Raw genomic sequence first — 24,537 nt, forward strand, 5'->3', positions numbered from 1 at the left:
CATAAGAGAGTTACCTGACAACAGTCAGCTTGGTGAGCACAGAGGTGTATTTATTCAAGTTTCCTTCTTGGTAGAAAGACACCAAGTGGCACTCATGGCAAGTACTTAGAATACAATTGATAGAATTGGGGTACTCCTCACTGGTAGAGTGGGTGGACCAGATGGCAATGAGCAGTACCCTTGGTCTGATCATCTTCAGCTTAGCAAATTGTGCCTTTAAAAGTCATCCTGCACATCTTTGCATAGCATTGGCCCCCTTTATACCTTTCTTTCACTTCATACATGTTTAAAATGGATTTTAATACATGTTCCTGGCCTGCCTCAAGTTGGGGCATGGATGAGTGGTACCACTTTCAGCTTCCAACCCCTCCAACACTAAAACCTTGCATGGCCCCCACACTCTCAAGGATTTTTTTCCTAATCCTGGGCCTCCAGAAGTTCTGGGTTAGTATGTGGGCCCGCCAAGGAGGAATGTTTATCAAAATTCCAAGGAGCTCCTAGGCTGTGGTCTGGAGTCACATTAGTATCACTGAGATTTCTTTTTGAGGTTGTATTATTAGAAAATATTTCCACAGAGCTCCTGTTTTTCTTCCTATCTCTTAGACTGAAAAAAAAGTGGTATGCTCAAGAATAACATTTCTAGCTACCCCTCTTTTTGTGCCACTGCTTTGCCCAGGTTGTTTGCCTCTGATTGTTTCCAGGAAAATGCAGGACCCTCCATGTCTAACTTTGACTTGAAACTTTTTGGTGCAAGGCTGAGATCTTAGCATTAGAGTGTCAGGGCTAGCATTGGAGAAGGAAATGGCAACCCACTCCAGTATTCTTGCCTGGAGAATCCCAGGGATGGGGGAGCCTGGTGGGCTGCCGCCTATGGGGTCGCACAGAGTGGGACACGACTGAAGTGACTTAGCAGCAGTAGCAGCAGCAGCTAGGAGCTTAGAGATCATCCTCACATACCTCATTTAACAGCTAGAAAAACTGACACCCAGAGAGAGAAAGGGACTGACCCTTCAGTGCCTTTTTGGCCTAGAGACAATATAATGTATTGGCAAAAATGAGCACACTTTCTGGAGTTGCAGACTTAGGTTTGGATTATGAATCTTTGGCTAATTAGCTGGGTGACCATGGCTGATCACTTGACCTCTTTGTCCTTCAGAATATACAGATGATAGCAAGACTATCTACCTCCCAGGGCTATTGTGATGCACAAAAGACAGAGTGAAAGTATGTAGCATGATGTCTGACCCCTGTAGGTGCTCAGTAAGCATTAACTCTTCTGAATCATGGAGCCACTGCTCTTTGTCCCCATAGTTTGCCTTGCATTCCACAAGTTCTGAGCATACCTGTAGTAGACTCCTCTGCTGAGGTGTAAACTCCTTAAGAACAGGGCCAGATATGGCTTGGCATCTGACATACACCCCTACATATCAAGTTCCTACAAATAAAAGGCCCTTGGAAACTGTGGAATAGAATTAGCTAAGAGTTAAGTGTCTTAATGGGGCTTTTGGTGTGTGTCTGATTCTACATAGCCAGAAAGATAAGCAAGTTATTCAGGCTTTCTGGATATCAGACCAAGGTAGCATGTGGTGATAAAATTTCCTATTTAATCAGTATATTTTAATGAACTGAGAAAAGAAGGAAACACAATTTTAAGAGGGTGAATGGATTCCCTTTCTCTCCCTCAAAAATCATCTCCTCTTTATCCCTCCTTGTCTTGTTTTACTTGTCTAGGAACCAAAGCGACTTCTTACACCTGCTCAGGCTTTACTCTTCAGGTACAAGAAAGAGACTTAAAGTCTAGAACTGGGATGAAAGATTAAGATGGAAAGAGAGATTCATAGAAAAAAAAAAGAAAGGGAGAATATGAGAGACAGAGAGAGAGAGACATCTCAAGGCAGCTGGTGGCTCTGTGGCCAGAGAGCAACTGGTAAAGAAGGACTGTAGCAGTCCTGGGTAGTGGGGCTCATTTGACTTCAGAGTAAACAAGACTATGGGTCTTTATAACTCATGGAGCCTTTCAGGGACTCCCAGGGATCCCTCCCTCCATTCCTTCTTCCTTACTAGTCCCTTTCTGTCCTGCTTATTTCCCAGCTTATAGTCAACTCTAGGTGCCTCCAGGCAGATGAAGATGCCATGCTTCCTGCCTGGCTGCCTCTCATTATCATATGTTCTTTCCAGGGCGAGGACATCCTAGACAGGAGCTCGGAGCTGATCTACACTGGGGAGATGGCCTGGATCTACCAGCCCTATGGCCGCAACCAGCAGCGAGTCTTCTTCCTGTTTGACCACCAGATGGTCCTCTGCAAGAAGGTAACCATACCCCTTTCTTCCCTGAGGGAGATGGTCACCTAAGGAGCACCAGACCCTTCCTCACTGTCATCCCTTGCTCCAAATGAGGTGGGCAACCCTGCCAGGCAAGAACAAGACAGGAAATTGGCAGCAATTCCATGTCATCAGTGGTATGCCTTGACATCACAGGCAGTGCTGTCTTATTGGCTGTGAAACTCTGAAATTCGTAAATTTTGTGTTGGCATATTTTTTACACTTTTCCCTCCTGCTCTTCATGGTGATCTTTCTCACTCTCTTCCACCCAGAGCTGATAGACTACACTGCTGATCTGTACCAGTTCCTAAAAATATTGTAATATTTCTATCCTAGTTTGTGAACAGTGGCTTCCCTGAGTACCTCCTCCCATTTATTCTCTAATAGTTTTGCCCATCTGGCCCTTACTGCCCTAGGAAACAACACAGGACATCCTAACTTACCCTTACAGGTAGGTACCTTTGTAATAGGAAGTTTCTCTGTTCCTCTACCCATTTCCTCTATAAGGTGAGTCACATCCCTATAACTCTCAACTGAGCTCTCTTTTACATTCCCTTCTCTTTAATTCATTTGAGAAAATGTCTTACTCTTATGATTAACTCAGTATGAGTGTTTGTTTCTTAGTATCTTCTCCTTGGCAGGTAGGAGGGTGGCATATGTTTTCAGCCTGATTCCTCCAAATTGGATACTGTTTCCTCTACCTCCTCCCTTAGGATAGGGAGTTCAGATAACTTTTGGCTCCAAGGACTGCTGGAAAGAATTTGGGACCAGGGAAAGTAAAAGAGGAGGGCAAAACCAAAGAATGCTTAGAGTGACTAAATTCACCATCCTACCCTTGGCTCTTTCTCCATAATTCACTCCCTTTGTTCTCTTCCTCACCCATAGAAAATACCTTTGCAAGGGAATACTAAGTCATGAAACATTAGGTTAAACACTGATGTTTTCTAACCCGGAGAAGGAAATGGCAGCCCACTTCAATATTCTTGCCTGGAGAATTCTATGGACAGAGGAGCCTGGTGGGCTACAGTCCATGGAGTCACAAAGAGCTGGATACGACTGAGTGACTTTCTTTTTTTTCAGCCTGGAACAAGAACCACACATTTGTTTTTAAGCCGCTGTTCTCTGTGTATGCCACATCTTGTATTAAATCTTTGTTCATTTTCCTTTGATGGTACATTAAGAGAACAAATTGAGTTTCAAGTGAAACCTCCTCAGTGTTTGGGGATAAGCTTTTAAGTGCCAGCTCTGGAACTGATAGCTGGCTAGTTAATAGAGATAGTTACTGCCTTGGTCTTGACCTGGCCCTGGAAGAGATAATTTTTAGGAATCTGGAACTTGGCTAAGCACCCAGCCCTCTTATTATTTACCCCCAACTCTTCCTTAGACCTACATCAAATCAGGAGGCAGATTTTTGAGCATTAATTTAGGTAGCCAAGGAAATTCTCAGCATATCAGCCATGTTACCCATAGGCATCTGCCCATTCTTCCCATTGAGGCATTTTTACACTCAGAACAACCAGTCAGAGAGAGACACAGAAAAACAATTAAGAAGCTGGTTTATTTTAGAGTTGTGCACAACTCAGACCCTGTTAATCTGGGTACCTGTCTGCCAAGGCTGAGATTACTTTAAGTAAAATGTGAAACTCAGCTCTGGAAAGATGTAGATATAAGAAACTAAGAGACAGTGCCAGGACCCAGGACACAAAATAGTGAGGCAAAGGCTAGGAATAAAGGGAAGAAACAAGATGGACAGTGGGATTAATTTATGAGCAAGGGGCAGAAGAAGAATAAAATTGAATGAGAGTCAGCTCCAGGCCAGTTAGTATGAGCCAGTGATTAAGGAGAAACCAGAAGTCAAAGCAGGGTTGGGGGTTCAAGCAAGCCAACCTGGCAGGATGGGGGTAGCAGGCAACGAGGATCACAAAAACAAGAGAAACCTTGAAGCTAGCATAGCTTTATTCCAATGAGAGGCTTCTTTTTCTAATAAGAACTGTGGACTCGCATTCCAGAACAAAGCTAACTCAGACTCTTGAGTATAAAGGGCACTAACTACATACCTGGGCCTTCTTGACTCTGGTTCCTCAGAGCATGAGCAACTACAGTTTGATTTTTCAAAGGCTATTAAAGCTATATATGATGCTTGTGTTGAGGCTATGGTTGAGGATTTCTATTTGATACCTAAAATAGACCTTTCTATTCAGCAAATAGGGAGTAAACTTTCGAGAAATGACCATGAAGTCAAAATAAGGTATAGAAAGAGACAAGGTCCTTTGTCTGCTGAGTGGTTGAGAGACTTCTTGTCACTGCTATAAAAGACTTTCCTTATGAGGTAGAGCTGGAAGAAATGGACAGAGCCTTTTGAAGGTGAAGATTCCTTTGGCAAAGGAAATATACAAAGGAAAAGAAGAAGGGCCAGGACTAGAACTGGGTGAGTAAGGCACTCACCTTAGGCACAGATTTAAAAACAATGCCCCAGAACACAGTAATCTTTTTACAAGGAAGAAAGGGGACAAGAAAGCTAAGTAATCAAATGTCACTACACTAAGCTTTCTGATGAGTTCATATTTTAAAAGGAAGAGGAAACATGGGGCCCTAGCAAGTGGATAGATAATAGGTAACATTTTATATGTGGTAGGATGTTTAATAGGAGTGACAAAGATTAGTTTCATGAATCCTAGAATGGGTAAAAGTTAGTTATTAAAGATTCTAAGATAATATCAATGATTTTAAAAGATCCGTTCATAGAAAGAAGAAAAAAAATGATATTCTGTCAGCTCCCTGCTAAGGATAACTAATTTACTATTAACAGAGGAACATAAAACTTCTCTGTCAATGGAAAAAGAGCATAAACCTGTTGAGGGGAAATTTAAACCTAAAGTATCTGTAGTTATAGGAAAACACTTCAGTGTTCTGAATTTCATGCTGTAATTATTGATCCCCTGCTCTGTGCCAACCAGCTCTGCCTTCTTCGGGCTTGTGATCTAAAATAATTTAAAAATATATACATCATTGGGCACTGAAATAATTCTCAGATGTCCTCAGCAGAATTGCTGTAGATAAATGCAACAGAATCATGTGTTCCAGGAGATCTATCAAAACACTATCAATTCAGTACAGTCTCTCAGTCGTGTCTGACTCTTTGCAACCCCATGACTTGCAGCACGCCAGGCCTCCCTGTCCATCACCAACTCCCGGAGTTCACCCAAACTCATGTCCATCGAGTCGGTGATGCCATCCAGCCATTTCATCCTCTGTCATCCTCTTCTCCTCCTGCCCCCAATCCCTCCCAGTATCAGAGTCTTTTCCAATGAGTCAACTCTTCGCATGAGGTGGCCAAAGTACTGGAGTTTCAGCTTTAGCATCAGTCCTTCCAATGAACACCCAGGACTGATCTCCTTTAGAATGGACTGGTTGGATCTCCTTGCAGTCCAAGGGACTCTCAAGAGTCTTCTCCAACACCACAGTTCAAAAGCATCAATTCTTCGGTGCTCAGCTTTCTTCACAGTCCAACTCTCACATCCATACATGACCACAGGAAAAACCATAGCCTTGATTAGACGGACCTTTATTGGCAAAGTAATGTCTCTGCTTTTGAATATGCTATCTAGGTTGGTCATAACTTTCCTTCCAAGGAGTAAGCATCTTTTAATTTCATGACTGCAATCACCATCTGCAGTGATTTTGGAGCCCCTAAAAAATAAAGTCTGACACTGTTTCCATTGTTTTCCCATCTATTTCCCATGAAGTGATGAGACCAGATGCCATGATCTTCGTTTTCTGAAAGTTGAGCTTTAAGCCAACTTTTCACTCTCCTCTTTCACTTTCATCAAGAGGCTTTTTAGTTCCTCTTCACTTTCCGCCATAAGGGTGGTGTCATCTGCATGTCTGAGGTTATTGATATTTCTACTGGCAATCTTGATTCCAGCATGTGCTTCTTCTAGCCCATGTTTCTCATGGTGTACTCTGCATATAAGTTAAATAAGCAGGGTGACAATATAGAGCCTTGACATACTCCTTTTCCTATTTGGAACCAGTCTGTTGTTCCATGTCTAGTTCTAACTGTTGCTTCCTGACCTGCATATAGGTTTCTCACAAGGCAGGTCAGGTAGTCTGGTATTCCCATCTCTTTCAGAAGTTTCCACAGTTTATTGTGGAAGGCTTTGGCATAGTCAATAAAGCAGAAATAGATGTTTTTCTGGAACTCTCTTCCTTTTTCGATGATCCAGTGGATGTTGGCCATTTGATCTCTGGTTCCTCTGCCTTTTCTAAAACCAGCTTGAACATCTGGAAGTTCACGGTTCATGTTGTACCACTTTTCAAAATTTAAAAGATTCTATAAAATATAGATTGACAATGATGGACTAACATTCACTGTGTACCTCTATGATTCTGTTCTAAGACCTTTATTTTCATTAACTCAATTTAATCATCACAACAAACATATGAGGTAAGTACTATTATTTTTCCCATTTTAAATATATATAAAGTGAGGTACAGAGAAGTTATATGGTTATGAAGTTGCCTAAAAATTGACAGAAGGTAATGGAACAAAACCCTGAATATATTGTTCAATAAAGTTCTTGGTGAAAATGAAAAATGTATCTTTTATTTTTGCTTAAAAAAACAAAGGAACTTGTTGACCAACCCAATATAATTTGCCCAAGGTGATACCATAGCTATTGAGTGATGGAGCCAGGAATTGAATCTAGGAAAGCTAGCTCCAGACTTTTCATTAGTAACCTCTATGTCATTATTCCCATTGAGCTTGTCAGAATTCTATAATAGATTATCAAACAGAGGTGAACATTTAAATGGAGGTACAGTGACAGGGACTCACCATTGGTTTCCTAACAGCAGATCATGTCACATAAAATCCAGTTTCTGTCTTGCCATTAACTAGAGTAGTTGATGAGCAGGTTGCACTAGATAGAAAATATCATGATTTTAGCCTGGTGCTTCAGACTTTCTAAGGTTTCCTTGGAGATAGAAGGAATGTGGAGTGGTAGAAAAAGCATAAAATTTATGGTCAGATTTTGGGCTCCTTAGTTCCAGCACTCCCTAACTACATGATTTCAAACAAATGACTTTTCACTTCCTCCACTTTTATTTCATTGTCTGTAAAATGGAGATAACAGCTATTCTACAGGATTGTGAAGATTAAATGAAATCAGTGCATATAAAATGCCTGATAGAGGGCCTTACACCTAGTAGGTACTTGTTAGTCTTCTCCCAACCCAATAAAGAAATAATCAGCCCTGTAAGATAGTGAGGCCTCCATCACTAGCATGCATGCTCAGTCCTCTGTTGATGAGATTCTCCAGGCAAGAATACTGGAGTGGGTTGCCATTTCCTCCTCCAAGGGATCTTCCCAACCCAGGGATCAAACCTCCATTTCCTACATTGCAAGTGAATTCTTTACCCACTGAGCCATCAGGGAAGCCCCTCCATCACTAGATGTACCACCAAGTGAGCTAGATGTTTTTCTGCCAGAGATAGTATAAGAGAGATTGAAAGACCTGACTCCTGAGATAATTTGGCCCAGTTATTATTAATAAGTTCTCATCTAGCTCTCAAGATTCTGTTCATTCCCAAAAAGTTAAGCTAAAATTTCCCTAACTGGAAGCTGGGATTGTGTACACCACTTATAACAGCTTGAAAAACGTGTAGCTTGTTTCAGAGTGTGCATATATGTGTGTGAATATATATATGAAGATGCTTTCTAAGGGTCATTATACTCGGTGGAAAATGACACCAGTGGCTTCTAACTATGTGATCCCTTCCTTAACTTTTGCTGCTTCCCTCTTTGTCACTTTTGTTTTGAAAAATTTAGATAAGCCTTTTTTTGTTTTCTTGTCCATTATGATATCACTTAAGTTTCTGCTCCTCTGCATCTTGTTGTTGTTGTTCAGTCATTAAATCATGTCTGACTCTATGTGACCTCATGGACTGCAGCACGCCAGGCTTCTCTGTCCTTCAGTATCTCCCTGAGTTTGCTCAAACTAATGTCCATTGAATAGGTGACGCTATCCAATCATCTCATCCTCTCTTGGCCTCTTTTCCTCCTGCTATCAATCTTTCCCAGTATCAGGGTCCTTTCCAATGAATAAGCTCTTCTCATCAGGTGGCCAAAGTATTGGAGCCTCAGCTTCAGCATCAAATAGCATCAGTCCTTCCAATGAATATTCAGGGTTGATTTCCCTCAGGATTGACTGATTTGATCTCCTTGTAGTCCAAGGGACTCTCAAGAGTCTTCTCCAGCACCACAGATTGAAAGAATCAATTCTTCAGTGCTCAGTCTTCTTTATGGTCCAAATCTCACATCCATACATGACTACTGGAAAACCATAGCTTTGACTATACTTTGTTGGCAAAGTGATATCTCTGCTTTTTAAAATGCTGTCTAGGTTTGTCACAGCTTTTCTTCCAAGGAGCAAGCATCTTTTAATTTCCTGGTTGCAATCACTGTCTGCAATGATTTTGGAACCCAAGAAAATAAACTGTGTCACTGCTCCCAATTTTTTCCCATCTATTTGCCATGAAGTGATGGTACTGAATGCCATGATATTACTTTTTTGAGTGTTGAGTTTTAAGCCAGCTTTTTCACTCTCCTCCTTCACCCTCATTAAGAGGCTATTTAGTTCCTCTGCACTTTCTGCCATTAGAGTGGTATTATCTGCATATCTGAGGCTGTTGATATTTCTCCTGCCAATCTTGATTCCAGCTTGTGATTCATCCAGCTTGGCATTTCTCATGATATACCCTGCATCTAAATTAAATAAACAGGGTGACAGTATACAACCTAGACATACTCCTTTGCCAATTTTGAACCAGTCCATTGTTCCATGTCCTGTTCTAAAAGTTGCTTCTTGACCTGTATACAGCCTTCTCAGGAGACAGGTAAGGTGGTCTGGCATTACCATCTCTTTAAGAATTGTCCGCAGTTTGTTGTCGTCCACACAAAGACTTTAGCATAGTTAATGAAGCAGAAATAGATATTTTTCTGAAATTCCTTTGCTTTCTCTGTGATCCAATGAATGTTGGTAATTTGGCGTCTGGTTCCTCTGCCTTTTCTAGACCTTGCTTGTACATCTGGAATTTCTCAGTTCATGTACTGCTGAAGCCTAGCTCGAAGGATTTTGAGTTGCTAGCTTATGAAATGAGCACTACTGTACAGTAGTTTGAACATTCTTTGGCATTGCTCTTCTTTGAGATTGGAATGAAAACTGACCTTTTCTAGTCCTTTGGCCACTGCTGAGTTTTCCAAATTTGCTGACATATTGAGTGTAGCTTGTTAACAGCATCATCTTTTAGGATTTGAAATAATTCAGCTGGAATTCTATCACCTCCACTGGCTTTGTTTGCAGTAATACTTCCTAAGGCCCACTTGACTTCACACTCCAGGATGTCTGGCTCTAGAAAAGTGACTACATATTTGTGTTTATCCGAGTCATTAAGACCTTTTTTTGTATAGTTCTTCTGTCTATTCTTGCCATCTCTTCTTAATCTCTTCTGCTTTTGTTAGGTCCTTACCAATTCTGCCCTTTACCATGCCCATCCTTGCATGAAATGTTCCCCTGATATCTCCGGTTTTTTTGAAGCAATTTCTAGTCTTTCCCATTCTATTCCTTTCTTCTGTTTCTTTGCATTGTTTGCTTAAGAAGTCTTTCTTCTCTCTCCTTGTTATTCTTTGGATCTCTTCATTCAGTTTGGTATATCTTTACCTTTCTCCTTTGCCTTTTGTTTCTCTCCTTTTCTTTTTTTTTTTTTTTTTTAATTTAATAATTTTAAAACATGTGTTCCCCTAAAGCCTCCTCAGACAACCACTTTGGTTTCTTGAATTTCTTTTTCTTTGGGATGGTTTTGGTCACTGCCTCCTATACATAGTTACAAACCTCTGTCCATAGTTCTTCAGGGACTCTGTCTACCAGATCTAATCTCTTGAACCTATTTGTCACCTACATGGTATAATCATAAGGGATTTGATGGCCTGTGGTTTTCCCTACTTTCTTCTATTTAAGCCTGAATTTTGCAATAAGGAGCTCATGATCTGAGTCAGCTCCAGGTCTTGTTTTTTGCTGACTGCATACAGCTTCTCCATCATTGGTTTTCAATGTTGACCATCTGGTGATGTCCATGTGTAGAGTTGTCTCTTGTGTTGTTGGAAGAGGGTGTTTGCTATGACTGGTGTGTTCCCTTGACAAAACTCTGTTAGCTTTTGCCCTGCTTCATTTTGTACTCCAAGGCCAAACTTGCCTGTTACTCCAGGTATCTCTTGACTTCCTACTTTTGCATTCTAGTCCTCTATGATGAAAAGGACATCTTTTTTGGATGTTGATTCTAGAAGGTCTTGTAGGTCCTCACAGAACTGTTCAACTTCAGCTTCTTTGGCATTAGTGGTTGGAGCATAGACTTGGCTTACTGTGATATTGAATGGTTTGCCTTGGAGACAAACCGAGATCATTCTGTTGTTTTTGAGATTGTACCCAAGTGCTAGGATTTCCTGATAGCTCAGTTGGTAAAGAATCTGCCTGCAATGCAGGAGGCCCCAGTTTGATTCCTGGGTTGGGAAGATCCCCTGGAGAAGGGAAAGGTTACCCACTCCAGTATTCTGGCCTAGAGAATTCCATGGACTGTATGGTCCATGGGGTTGCAAAAAGTCAGACATGACTGAGCACCTTTCACTTTCATTTCACCCAAGTACTGCATCTTGAAGTCTTTTGTTGACTGTGTGGGCTAATCCATTTCTTCTCAGGAATTTTTGCCCACAGTAGTACATATAATTGTTATCTGAATTTAATTTTGTTTAATAATTTTTTTGTTATTTTCCTCCTGAGATGATTATATTGGAAATGATTTAGTTGCTTCCGGAAATTTTACCCTTTTTTGTTTCTTCCCTTTCATATTTTATTGAGGAAGAGAGAACCCCTTTTCCCTCTCCTCAGTCAATCATCCACCAATATTGTTACAACTCTGCTGTTGCCACAAACAGCCTTTTCCCTATCTTTCATCAATTGTGCCAGTCTGGACATGCTCTGTTGTCCCCTGCGTCATAACTGCTTAGTTTTTTGTTGCTTTCATCATATTCTGGGAGAATTGGAACTAAATTGAATGTAGGGATGCTGGAGAGATAATTTCTTCTGTTCATGGAACTTTCTGCCTTTGGACCATTTTTTCATGAACTAAAGGGCCAGACTTGGAGGTTGAGGCATTTGGAACAACTCAAAAATGCATCAGAGATGGAATAGAGTAGAAAAAAAGATTTCTACTTTAAAACCAGTGGATTTAAAACAAGAACACTTGAGTCCAAGACTCTACTATCTCTTACTAATTTGCTTAACCTTGCATCAGTTCTTTAAGTCTTTATTCTTATCAATGTCAAGTCAACCTGATGATAGAATTCACTTCAGGAGGATTTGAGGAGAATCACTTGAAGGAATGGGATGCAGTGAGCTATAATGTTAAGGTCATGGGTTCTAGAGCCAGACAAGAGACCACCAGTTTACTTTTTCCCATCAGCTATGTAATCTTGGACACCTCCTGGGTGCCTTTTATTATCCCCTCATTTGCAAAATGGGAATCATCAAGCTGAACTGAATAGTATCTACATGCGAGGAAGTGTTGCATGTTATTGTACCTCATGCAAGTTCATGTACATGTACAAGTGTGTTGTATCTCAGTGTTAAATGAGGTAATACAGTTATAGGGCCTGGCACACAGTAAATATTCAGTGATCATTCATTCAGGACGTTTTTATTCAGAGGCAGTATCAGTTCAGTTCAGTTCAGTCACTCAGTCGTGTCCAACTCTTTGAGACCCCATGGACTGCAGCACGCCAGGCCTCCCTGTCCATCACCAACTCCCAGAGTTTACTCAAACTCATGTACATTGAGTTGGTAATGTCATCTAACCATCTCATCCTCTGGCATCCCCTTCTTCTCCTGCCTTCAATCTTTCCCAGCATCAGGGTCTTTTCAAATGAGTCAGTTCTTCACATCAGATGGCCAAAGTATTGGAGTTTCAGCTTCAACATCAGTCCTTCCAGTGAACACTCAGGACTGATTTCCTTTAGAATGGACTGGTCTTTGCAGTCCAAGGGACTCTCAAGAGTCTTCTCCAACACCACAGTTCAAAAGCATCAATTCTTCAGCGCTCAGCTTTCTTTATAGTCCAACTCTCACATCCACACATGACTACTGGAAAAACCATAACCTTGACTAGATGGACCTTTGTTGGCAAAGTAATGTCTCTTCTTTTTAATATGCTCTCTAGTTTGGTCATAACTTTCCTGCCAAGTAGTATGCATCTTTTAACTTCATGGCTGTATACACTGGTTAAAACAAGAACAGATTTTTAGAGCCAGATATCTTAGACTCAAATCCCAGCTATGCCATAAATGGTAGCTTTTATTCCTGGGCAAGTTTCTTAACTGCTCTATGTCCGCAGTTTCTCATAAAATGGGATTATAACAGTACCTAACTTGTAAGATAGGATGATTTAAGTTAATAAATGCAAAGTGTAGTTGCCAAGGGATGAACACATAAAGGTAACATCATACACACACACATATACACAATGTGATATTATTAAATATTTGAAAAAGAAAGAAACCCTGCTGTGCCCAACAACATGGTTGAACCTGGAAGATATTATTCTATGTAAAATAAGGCAGAGAAAGACAGATACTATATTATCTCATTTATATATGGAATTTAAAGCAGTCCAACTCATAGAGGTAGAGAGTAGAATGGTGGTTGCCAGGGCTCATTTGGGTGGAGAAAATGGGGAGATGTTGGTCAAAGGGTAAAAACTTTCAGTTATGTAGGATAAATGAGTTTTGGATAGCTAATGTATTATACATATGGTGACTATAGTTAGCAACACTGTATTGTATAATTGAAATTTGCTAAGAAAATAGATCTGAAGTATTTTCTCATCTCAAAAAAAGACAACTATGTGAGATGATGGATATGTTAATTAACTTGATTGTGATGATCATTACATAATGCATACATATATAAAAACATCAAATTGTATACCTTAAATATATATAAGTTTTGTTATTTATACCTCAGTAAAGCTGGGGGGAAAGTATTTAGAGTAGTGTCTGCTGCATAATGTCTGTTGTTTAAGTGTTCACTGTTGTCGTTGTTGTCGTTATGGCTGATTTATGTCAATGTTTGGCAAAAACCACTACAATATTGTAAAGCAATTAGCCTCCAATTAAAATAAATTAATTAAAAAAAGAATGTATTCTAGATGCTGCAATGTTATAATGATAAAGACAAATCCAGTCATAGCACCATGTGCCTTCCCCAGGATCTGAAGAGAAAGCCAGGGTTGTTAGGCTAGAGGTGAGTAGCCAGGGCCCTCTCAAAAGAGGTAGGGAGAACCTTGCTGACAAGCAAGTGAGGCAAACTTCAATCCTGAACAGTTACATTCCCCAGACTGCAGCATCTGCCATTTGTACAAAATGTACTATAGTATTTCAGTAAACCCCATGAATACCCAGTAAGGCCAAGTTCAAACAGCTCCCAGCTGTTTCAATCACGTAATGTCAGGGATGGGGATAAGCTCCTTGCTGGAGACATGGCTAGAGCCAGGGCCAGAGTGCTTGGCTGCAGGTGCCAGGACCATCCTAGAGAAGCACTAGCTCCCTTAATCTCCTCCAACTTGGATGAGTAGAAAGGAAAAGGAGGAAGGTGGCCATCCTGTTAGAAACAACCCCATTTAGACAGAGAAATTGTGAAGACCCAAATAGCATCTGTGAAAGTGAAAGTGAAAGCTCAGTCCTGTCCGACTCGTTGCAACCCCATGGACTGTAACCTACCAGGCTCCTCCATCCATCGGATTTTCTGGGCAAGAATACTGGAGTGGGTTGACATTTCCTTCTCCAGGAGATCTTCCCCACCCAGGGATTGAACTCCGGTCTCCCACACTGTAGACAGACGCTTTACCGTCTGAGCCACCAGGGAAGTCTAAATAGCATCTGTGCTGCTGCTGCTGCTGCTGCTGCTAAGTCGCTTCAGTCGTGTCCGACTCTGTGCGACCCCATAGACGGCAGCCCACCAGGCTCCCCCATCCCTGGGATTCTCCAGGCAAGAACACTGGAGTGGGTTGCCATTTTCTTCTCCAATGCATGAAAGTGAAAAGTGAAAGTGAAGTTGCTCGGTCGTGTCCGACTCTTAGTGACCCCATGGACTATACAGCCCACCAGGCTCCTCCGTCCATGGGATTTTCCAGACAAGAGTACTGGAGTGGGGTGCCATTGCCTTCTCCGAAATAACATCTGTAGGGAGCACCTATTCACCATGTGCCTTTGAAAGCACTCAGATCACCATTAACAATTTGCATGTGGGCATCCCAGTCCCAGCAGTCCCACAGGCAACTAGGGCCCAGGAGAGCTTTGTCCCCTTGCTATGTGTGGAAGCTGAGCAGAAAAAATGTTTGAGCCTTTATCAGCTTTCCTTCCCTGGATAACTCCTAAATGAGGCAAAACCAAGGAAAGCTCAGTACGGGGCACAACCTGAATGGACAGACAAAATTAGCAATAAAACATATAAAACAGAACTAATGCAAATTCACTAGGGTGGTAATTGAATGCTGGTTGTCTTCATAGTCTTTATAGTTGTCTTCATAAGTGTCTTCATAGTCTTCATAGTCAGTGCTAGTGTTCAGAAAAGGAAAACTGTAGTGATGTGATCTAGAGGGTGCAGTCATGGAAGGCTTCTTTGAGGAAGAAGAATGTGTGAATTTGGTCTTAAAGTCTGAAAGGACTGGAATAGAAGGCTTCTTTGGGTCAGGGAGGGGATAGTAGTGTGAGCCCAGGTATAGATCTGTGATTTTGGTGAGTAAGTAGCAAACAGTATTTGCCACCCACCACTAATACCACCCCTGCCCTGAAAGGGTTTATGGAATTTCCAGGGACAGTGGGGTAGCTATGTACATTTTAAAACATTCAGAGTTGCTTTGACTTTGATTTCTTTTCTATCACAATATTTAACTTACTTTGAAAGTTCAAATGAACTAAAGGAGGCAATGGGTTTTTTACATTTATCAAAAGGAGTTTTTAAGATCTATGAAACACTGGTCTGAAAGCAAGAAAGCTCAGCACCATGTTTATCAGGTAAGGCTAGCCTCATGACCTGGATACTGCATGTTTAGATTTGAGATTTACAACAATTTTACAAGGTAAATATGACTCTCCTAGTTTTATAGTTGAGGGAATTGAGCCTTAGCAAGGTTAATTCATTTGCCGAGTACCACACAGCTAGGAGATTAAGCAGCTAAAATTCAAACTCAGAACTTTAAACTCTAACTGATGTTCTTTCCACCATTCTGTGCTGCTTAGTGGCCTTAGCTACCCTTTCTGGTTGGTTTTCTGAACAGTGGGTCATTCTTAATCATTCCTAGCACATCCCTTCACTTAGCTTTATGACTAATCTGATGTCTGAAAGCTCACTTTCAACCCTCTGGGGAGCCAGAAAGACCAGGAAAAGGGAGAATTTTAATGACACATCCCTCTAGTCCTATTCCCCTGCCACAAAGACAGAATTCTCTGTCATTCATTATTATCCTCAAATACCTAGAGAAACAATAGGAGGTTCAGTTGATGCTTTTAATTTAGCTCTAAGATCATGTGCATCCTTTCCATTTTTGAAAACTATTAAAGATTTTGAAGGCTAATAATGTTTATGACACACCAATTCAGAGGGAAAGGAAGCAGCAGGCTGAAGTTAGGAATAGAGGGAGGGTTGACTCTGCCTATATTCTAGCCAGGTGGGCACCCACCTATTAGCTGTGTGGTCCAGGTCTATGTGCATGTGTATTATGTTTTGTAAGGTAGGTTTCATGCCTTTACAGAATCAAAGTAGACTACATGGATACATTCTCCTCAGCTTGTCCTGCTTTTGTAGTTAGTTTGACAGGGCCAACTTTTTATGCATATTGTTTCACAAAGTGTTCCTAGGTATTATAGGAGTTAGTTCATGAGTGTGCATGTATGCTTAGTCGCTCAGTCATGTCCGACTCTTTATAACCCTTTGGACTGTAGCCCACCAGGCTCCTCTCTCCATGGAATTTTCCAGTCAAGAATACTGGAGTGGATTGCCATTTCCTACTCAGGGAATCTTCCTGACCCAGGGAATCTTCCTGACCCAGGGATTGAACCCACATCTCCTGTGTCTCCTGTGTTGCAGACAGATAGATTCTTAACCTGCTGAACCATCAAGGAGCCACCCCATTATTTTGGCAGGACCAAACTTGTCCAATTTGAGCATGGTAAAAGGAATCCAAACTCTGAAACAGACTTGTAACTACATTGTCCCACTCTGTATAGCAGACCTATCTTTCTTGTAAACTTGATATCAGGATTACCCAATGGATTAGAACCAATCTCTATGCAAAAACTTAGAGATTGATTATAAATAAAATGATTTATATGATTACAAGATGATTTATGTGCATAATCATTATGGAAAGAAAAGAACACCATGATGTATTTGGCAACCTAGGGTTTTGAGATGGACAGAGCTATGCTGAGAATCCTTAAAGACAGTTTTCCACACCCTACAGAAAAGCTCTGTTTACCATACAGTGTGAAGACTTAGGATTGGGAATCTGAATATATGTGTGCTAAGTCCCTTCAGTCGCGTCCAACTCTCTGAGACCCTATGAACTATGGCCCATCAGGCTCCTCTATCCATGGGATTCTCCAGGCAAGTATACTGGAGTGGGTTGCCATACCCTCCTCCAGGGGATATTTCTGACCCAAGGATCAAACCCATGTCTCTTAGGTCTCCTACATTGGCTGGCAGGTTCTTTACCACAGCGCCACCTAGGAAGACCGGGGAATATGACATCAGTTCAGTTCAGTCGCTCAGTCCTGTCTATCTCTTTGCGACCCCATGGGCTGGAGCACACAAGGCTTCCCTGTCCATCTCAAACTCCCTGTCCGTCACCAACTCCAAGAGTTTGCTCAAACTCATGTCCATTAAGTCGGTGACACCATCCAACCATCTCATCCTCTGCCATCCCTTTCTCCTCCCGCCTTCAATCATTCCAAGCATCAGGGTCTTTTCCAATGAGTCAGCTCTTTGCATCAGGTGGCCAAAGTATTGGAGTTTCAGCTTCAGCATCAGTCCTTTCAATGAAATTTCAGGAGTGATTTCCCTTTGGATGGACTGGTTTGATCTCCTTCTGGTCCAAGGGACTCTCAAGAGTATTTTCCAACACCACGGTTCAAAAGCGTCAAGTCTTTGGTGCTTAGCTTTCTTTATACTCCAATTCTCACATCCATACATGACTACTGGAAAAATCATAGCTTTGACTAGAGGGACCTTTGTAGGCAAAGTAATGTCTCTGCTTTTTAATATTCTGTCTATGTTGGTCATAGCTTTTCTTCCAAGGAACAAATGTCTTAATTTCATGGCTGCAGTCACCATCTGCAGTGATTCTGGAGCCCAAGAAAATAAAGTCTGTCTCTGTTTCCATTGTTTCCCCATCTATTTGCCATTATGTGATGGGACCAGATGCCATGACCTTAGTTTTTTGAATGTTGAGTTTAGGCCAGCTTTTTCACTCTCCTCTTTACCTTTCATCAAGAGGCTCTTTAGTTCTTCACTTTCTGCCATAAGGGTGGTGTCATCTGCATATCTGAGGTTACTGATATTTCTCTTGGCAATCCTGATTCCAGATTTTGCTTCATCCAGCCTGGCAATTAGCATGATGGATTCTGCATGTAAGTTAAGTAAGCAGGAATTGCTGACAATATACAGCCTTGACATACTCCTTTCCCAATTTGGAACCAGTCTGTTGTTCCATGTCCAGCTCTAATTGTTGCTTCTTGACCTGTATACAGCTTTCTCAGGAGGCAGGTAAGGTAGTCTGGCATTCCCATCTCTTGAAGAATTTTCCACAGTTTGTTGTGATCCACACAGTCAAAGACTTTGGGTAGTCAATAATGCAGAAGTAGATGTTTCTCTGGAATGCTCCTGCTTTTTCCATGACCCAACGGATGTTGGCAATTTGATCTCTGGTTCCTCTGCCTTTTCTAAATCCAGCTTGAACATCTGGAAGTTCAGGATTCATGTACTGTTGAAGCCTGGCTTGAAGACTTTTGAGCATTACTTTGCTAGCGTGTGAGATGAGGGCAATTGTGCAGTAGTTGGAACATTTTTGGCTTTGCCTTTCTTTGGGACTAGAATGAAAACTGACCTTTTCCAGTCCTGTGGCCACTGCTGAGTTTTCCAGATTTGCTGGGATATTGAGTGCAGCACTTTCACAGCATCATGTTTTAGGATTTGAAATAGCTCAACTGGAATTCCATCACCTCCACTAGCTTTGTTGGTAGTGATGCTTCCTAAGGCCCACTTGACTTCACATTCCAGGATGTCTGGCTCTGGGTTAATGATCACACTATCACGGTTATCTGGGTCATTTTGTATAGTTCTTCTGTGTATTCTTGCCACCTCTTCTTAATATCTTCTGTTTCCGTTAGGTCCATAGCATTTCTGTCCTTTATCAAGCCCATCTTTGCATGAAATGTTCCCTTGGTATCTCCAATTTTCTTGAAGAGATCTCTAGTCTTTCCCATCCTATTGTTTTCTTCTATTTCTTTGCATTGATCACTGAGGAAGGCTTTCTTATTCTCCTTGCTGTTTGGAATTCTGCAATCAAACGGGTATACCTTTCTGTTTCTCCTTTGCCTTTAGCTTCTCTCCATTTCTCAGCTATTTGTAAGGCCTCCTCAGACAATCATTTTGCCTTTTTGCATTTCTTTTTCTTGAGGATGGTCTTGATCACTGCCTCCTATACAATGTCATGAACCTCCATCCATAGTTCTTCAGGCACTCTGTCTATCAGATGTAATCCCTTGAATCTGTTTGTCACTTCCACTGTATAATCATAAGGGATTTGATTTAGGTCATACCTGAATGGTCTAGTGGTTTTCCCTACTTTCTTCAAATTAAGTCTGAATTTGGTAATAAGGAATTCATGATTTGAGCCATAAGAAAGCCTTCCTCAGCGATCAATGCAAAGAAATAGAGGAAAACAAAAGAATGGGAAACATTAGAGATCTCTTCAAGAAAATTAGAGATACCAAGGGTACATTTCATGCAAAAATGGGCTCAATAAAGGACATAAAAGGTAGGGACCTAACAGAAGCAGAAGATATTAAGAAGAGGTGGCAAGAATACACAGAAGAACTGTACAAAAAAGACCTTCATGACCCAGATAATCATGATGGTGTGATCACTCGCCTAGAGCCAGACATCCTGGAATGTGAAATCAAGTGGGCCTTAGGAAGCATCACACGAACAAAGCTAGTGGAAGTAATAGAATTCCAGTCGAGCTATTTCAAATCCTGAAAGATGATCCTATGAAAGTGTTGCACTCAATATGCCAGCAAATTTGGAAAACTCAGCAGTGGCCACAGGACTGGAAAAAGTCAGTTTTCATTCCAACCCCAAAGAAAGGCAATGTTAAAGAATGCTCAAACTACTGCACAATTGCACTCATTTCACACGCTAGTAAAGTAATGCTTAAAATTCTCCAAGCCAGGCTTCAGCTGTATGTGAACTGTGAACTTTCAGATGTTCAAGCTGGTTTTAGAAAAGGCAGAGGAACCAAAGATCAAATTGCCAACATCTGCTGGATCATCAAAAAAGCAAGAGAGTTCCAGATAAACATCTATTTCTGCTTTATTGACTATGCCAAAGCCTTGGACTGTGTGGAACAAAATAAACTGTGGAAAATTCTGAAAGAGACAGGAATACCAGATCACCTGACCTGCTTCTTGAGAAACCTGTATGCAGGTCAGGAAGCAACAGTTAGAACTGGACGTGGAACAACAGACTGGTTCCAAATAGGAAAAGGAGTATGTCAAGGCTATATATTTTCACTCTGCTTATTTAACTTATATGCATAGGACATCGTGAGAAACGCTGGGCTGGAGGAAGCAGAAGCTGGAATCAAGATTGCTAGGAGAAATATCAATAATTTCAGATATGCACATGACACTACCCTTATGGCAGAAAGTGAAGAAGAACTAAAGAGCCTCTTGATGAAAGTGAAAGAGGAGAGTCAAAAAGTTGACTTAAAGCTCAACATTCAGAAAACTAAGATCATGGCATCCGGTCCTGTCATTTCATGGCAAATAGATGGGGAAACAGTGGGAAAAGTGTCAGACTTGATTTTTTTGGGCTCCAAAATCACTGCAGATGGTGACTGCAGCCATGAAATTAAAAGACGCTTACTCCTTGGAAGGAAAGTTATGACCAACCTAGACAGCATATTAAAAAGCAGAGACATTGCTTTGCCAACAAAGGTCCGTCTAGTCAAGGCTATGGTTTTTCCAGTGGTCATGTACGGATGTGAGACTTGGACTATAAAGAAAGCTGACCACCGAAGAATTGATGCTTTTGAACTGTGGTGTTGGAGAAGACTCTTGAGAGCCCCTTGGACTGCAAGGAGATCCAACTAGTCCATCCTAAAGGAGATCAGTCCTAGGTGTTCATTGGAAGGACTGATGTTGAAGCTGAAACTCCAATACTTTGGCCACCTGATGCAAAGAGCTGACTTATTTGAAAAGACCCTGATGCTGGGAAATATTGAGGGCAGGAGGAGAAGGGTATGACAGAGGATGAGATATTTGGATGGCATCATCGACTCGATGGACATGGTTTTGGGTGAACTCTGGGAGTTGGTGATGGACAAGGAGGCCTAGCCTGCTGCAGTTCATGGGGTCACAAAGAATCAGACATGACTGAGCGACTGAACTGAACTGGACTCATCTGAGCCATGATCAGCTCCCACTCTTGTTTTTGCTGACTATATATAGCTTCTCCATCTTTGTCTGCAAAGAATATAATCAATCTGATTTCAGTATTGACCATCTGGTGATGTGTAGAGTGTAGAGTCTTGGAGAGTGTAGAGTAATGTGTAGAGTTGTCTCTTATGTTGTTGAAAGAGGGTGTTTTCTATAACCAGTGCATTCTCTTGGCAAAACTCTATTAGCCTTTGCCTTGCTTTATTTTGAATCCCTTAGAAGAAATGGAGTAGCCCTCATAGTCAACAAAAGCTTCAGAAATGCAGTATTTGGATGCAATCTCAAAAACGACAAAATCATCTCTGCTTGTTTCCAAGGCAAACCATTCAATTTAAGAAATAAATCATTATAAATATCGTCTTCCTCCTCTCCCTCTTCCATCCATTTCCCTTTTTTCTCTCTTGTCCCCATTCTCCTCTTTGTATTCCCTTGAATTTGGCATGTATCATTGTTGTATTTTTCTTATAATTTTTGTATATATCCCTAAACATTATGTGGCATTGTTTTGTGTTTTTTTAAACTTTATATAAACAGAATACATGTAGATGAGATAAAATTATATAGAATAGAAAGCAGGGGAATTATGAACATGTGATTTAATATGTGGGCTGCCTTGGTGTTACAGGTTTTGGAATGGGCATTGGGTTCACCAAAACTTAATATGTCAATAAAAGTAAGTAAGCAAGTAAATGAATAGAGATATAAGGGCACTATACATTGAGTAATTATGAGTGTCTAATAGACTGGGTTTAATTCAATTTCATATACCCAAGAATAAAAATAACAATCATAATGGATAGGCAATATATTTTTTGTATCCAACTACTACTTTTATTTTTCTCATGCAATAAGATTTGTGAGATTCATCCATGTCAACATATGAAGCTTTTTATTCACTTTCCCTACATTTCTCCTGCTAGACGAGTCCTTTTCCAAAAACCCCCAGAATTCTAAGTGTTCAGCCTTCTCTAGGTAATCCTTCCTGGCCAGCAGCCTTTGACTACCTAGCTACTCTTATCACTCATTCCCTCTCTGATATGCCAGTCTTGATGGCCTACTTAGATTCCTGAGTATACTTCAGGCAACTAGTCAGTTCATTTCATACTTCTGGAAGGCTTTCAAATATTTTGGAAGAGGAAAAGCCCTTTGTAGCAGTGCATGTGTGGCTTACTGCTTCCTACTTCACATCAGCAGTCTTGTTGTAAACACATATGTGCATTGAGGCTGAGGTCTGAGACAAAATCCACAGATGTAGGCCAGAGGATTTCTCTAATAGCATCTAGTTAGCCAACTGTTAGTGTCATAAGCTAAGGTAACCTGTCCAGATTTAAACCAAACCACCTCTCACTGATACACCAGAACAATGGCAATGTTAGCATTCTGCTGTGCATATGTGCCAACTGTCCTTATACCCACTCTCCACATACCTCCAACAAAAAGCCTTCTCTTTCTTTCTGTCTAGGACCTGATCCGGAGAGACATTCTATACTACAAAGGCCGCATTGATATGGATAAATATGAGGTAGTGGACATTGAAGATGGCAGAGATGATGACTTTAATGTAAGCATGAAAAATGCCTTCAAGCTTCACAACAAGGAGACTGAGGAGATACATCTATTCTTTGCCAAGAAATTGGAGGAGAAGATACGCTGGCTCAGAGCTTTCAGAGAAGAGAGGAAAATGGTACAGGAAGATGAAAAAATTGGTAAGTGACCTGAGAGGAGAAAGAAGAATATGGATATGAAGAACATAGAAGAGTTAAATTAATTTTCATTTTTCTAGAGGCAGAGAAATTTGTGTTGTAAACTGACATAATCCACTTTGGTGGTTTCCTATTATTAGGTTATTTTTGGCAGATAACAATAGTTTCTATTAGTCAGGGTTAAGTGATACTTAGAGGTTGATTTCCCCTACATTATCACTGTTAGATGAGATTAATACACTTAAATCAAACCTCAGGCTCAATTCTCCCAAACATACAAAAGTGTATTAGCAAACAAACACAAAAGCAGTCATACAGCCTGTTCTGTAATTTCAATGAAGTCACAACTCTGTCTTTAGATACACAACAGCATCTTCTGTGAAAAGTTTAGGTTAGTTGAGGCAGATTTGGTAATTTTGGAGAAGGGAATGGGTACATACTCTAGTATTCTGGCCTGGAGAATTCCATGGACTATATACAGTCCATGGGGTTGCAAAGAGTCGGACACGGTTGACAGACTTTCACTTTCACTTTCAGCTAACTTCCTAGTCAAAGTCCGGTGACAAAATCCTCTGATTAGGCCAAAATATAGTACTCATTTTCAATCTTAAATTTCAGGCTTCCTTCTGAAGTATATATATAGGCTATAGGGTTCACTGTCAGTGAAGGCAATGGCAACCCACTCCAGTACTCTTGCCTGGAAAATCCCATGGACAGAGGAGCCTGGTAGGCTGCAGTCCATGGGGTCGCTAGGAGTCGGACACGACTGAGCGACTTCACTTTCACTTTTCACTTTCATGCATTGGAGAAGGAAATGGCAACCCACTCCAGTGTTCTTGCCTGGAGAATCCTAGGGATGGGGGAGCCTGATGGGCTGCCGTCTATGGGGTCACACAGAGTCGGACTCGACTGAAGCGACTTAGCAGCAGCAGCAGCAGCAGCAGGGTTCACTGGATTCTTATACCCAGTTCTTGTGAAGGCTTAAGTGCCTATATGACATTTGTGGAGAGGGCACATCTTGTACAGCATTCTTTTTTATCAGTGAAAATTCATTTTCACATGTATTAGACTAATTAGGCCTCCCAAATTAAGGTGACTGAACTGCTGGTAGTTGTGGCCTCTTGAGCAAAGACTTCTGAATGTTCAATATGTTAACAAATCACTTCTTGAGTGTGTATTCCTGATTAGATCACTTTAGGTGTTAACTAAATGCCCCTATTAATGTTCTTGTATATATCATGTTCTCTGTATAAAAGTATTTTAAAGTAAATTATAGAAAATATAACAGGGCCACTTGCATGATTTAAAACCAGGACCATTTGCATGATGTAGAATCACACTAAACCATACTCTTTTATTTCAAATAAGTTATTCTCCTTTCCACAGGGAATATAGCTGGTAGAGATACTTTTTATACTGCTTTCCCACTGTGGGATTTAGCATTTAACCTTGTGGTTTACAAAGTACTATCTGGTCTCCTGCTCATGGTCCTGCCTTTCTGGCATAAAAAATACAATACAGCCAGGCTTTGAAATTCCTTGAGAGGACACCAGAGTTTCTGGTTTTGCCTCACTCCTGCTGCTGCTAAGTTGCTCCAGTCGTGTCTGACTCTGAGCGATCCCATAGATGGCAGCCCACCAGGCTTCCCCGTCCCTGGGATTCTCCAGGCAAGAACACTGGAGTGGG

The 24,537-nt window shown here is 41.1% G+C and overlaps 1 protein-coding gene across 20 annotated transcripts in view; it reads left to right on the forward strand.

The window, feature by feature from the left end:
- The window catches only part of ARHGEF9 (Cdc42 guanine nucleotide exchange factor 9), a 554,493-nt gene that overhangs the window by 504,310 nt on the left and 25,646 nt on the right, over positions 1-24,537 (forward strand). For all 20 annotated transcript variants that reach the window (XM_070366260.1, XM_070366265.1, XM_070366259.1 and 17 more), the window contains 2 exons: positions 2,179-2,310; positions 22,611-22,854. In XM_070366260.1, coding sequence (XP_070222361.1) covers positions 2,179-2,310; positions 22,611-22,854 — 376 coding nt within the window. The remainder of the gene's footprint in view (positions 1-2,178; positions 2,311-22,610; positions 22,855-24,537) is intronic.

The sequence above is a fragment of the Bos mutus genome, chromosome X (assembly GCF_027580195.1).
Source record: "Bos mutus isolate GX-2022 chromosome X, NWIPB_WYAK_1.1, whole genome shotgun sequence".
Taxonomy (NCBI): Eukaryota; Metazoa; Chordata; class Mammalia; order Artiodactyla; family Bovidae; genus Bos; species Bos mutus.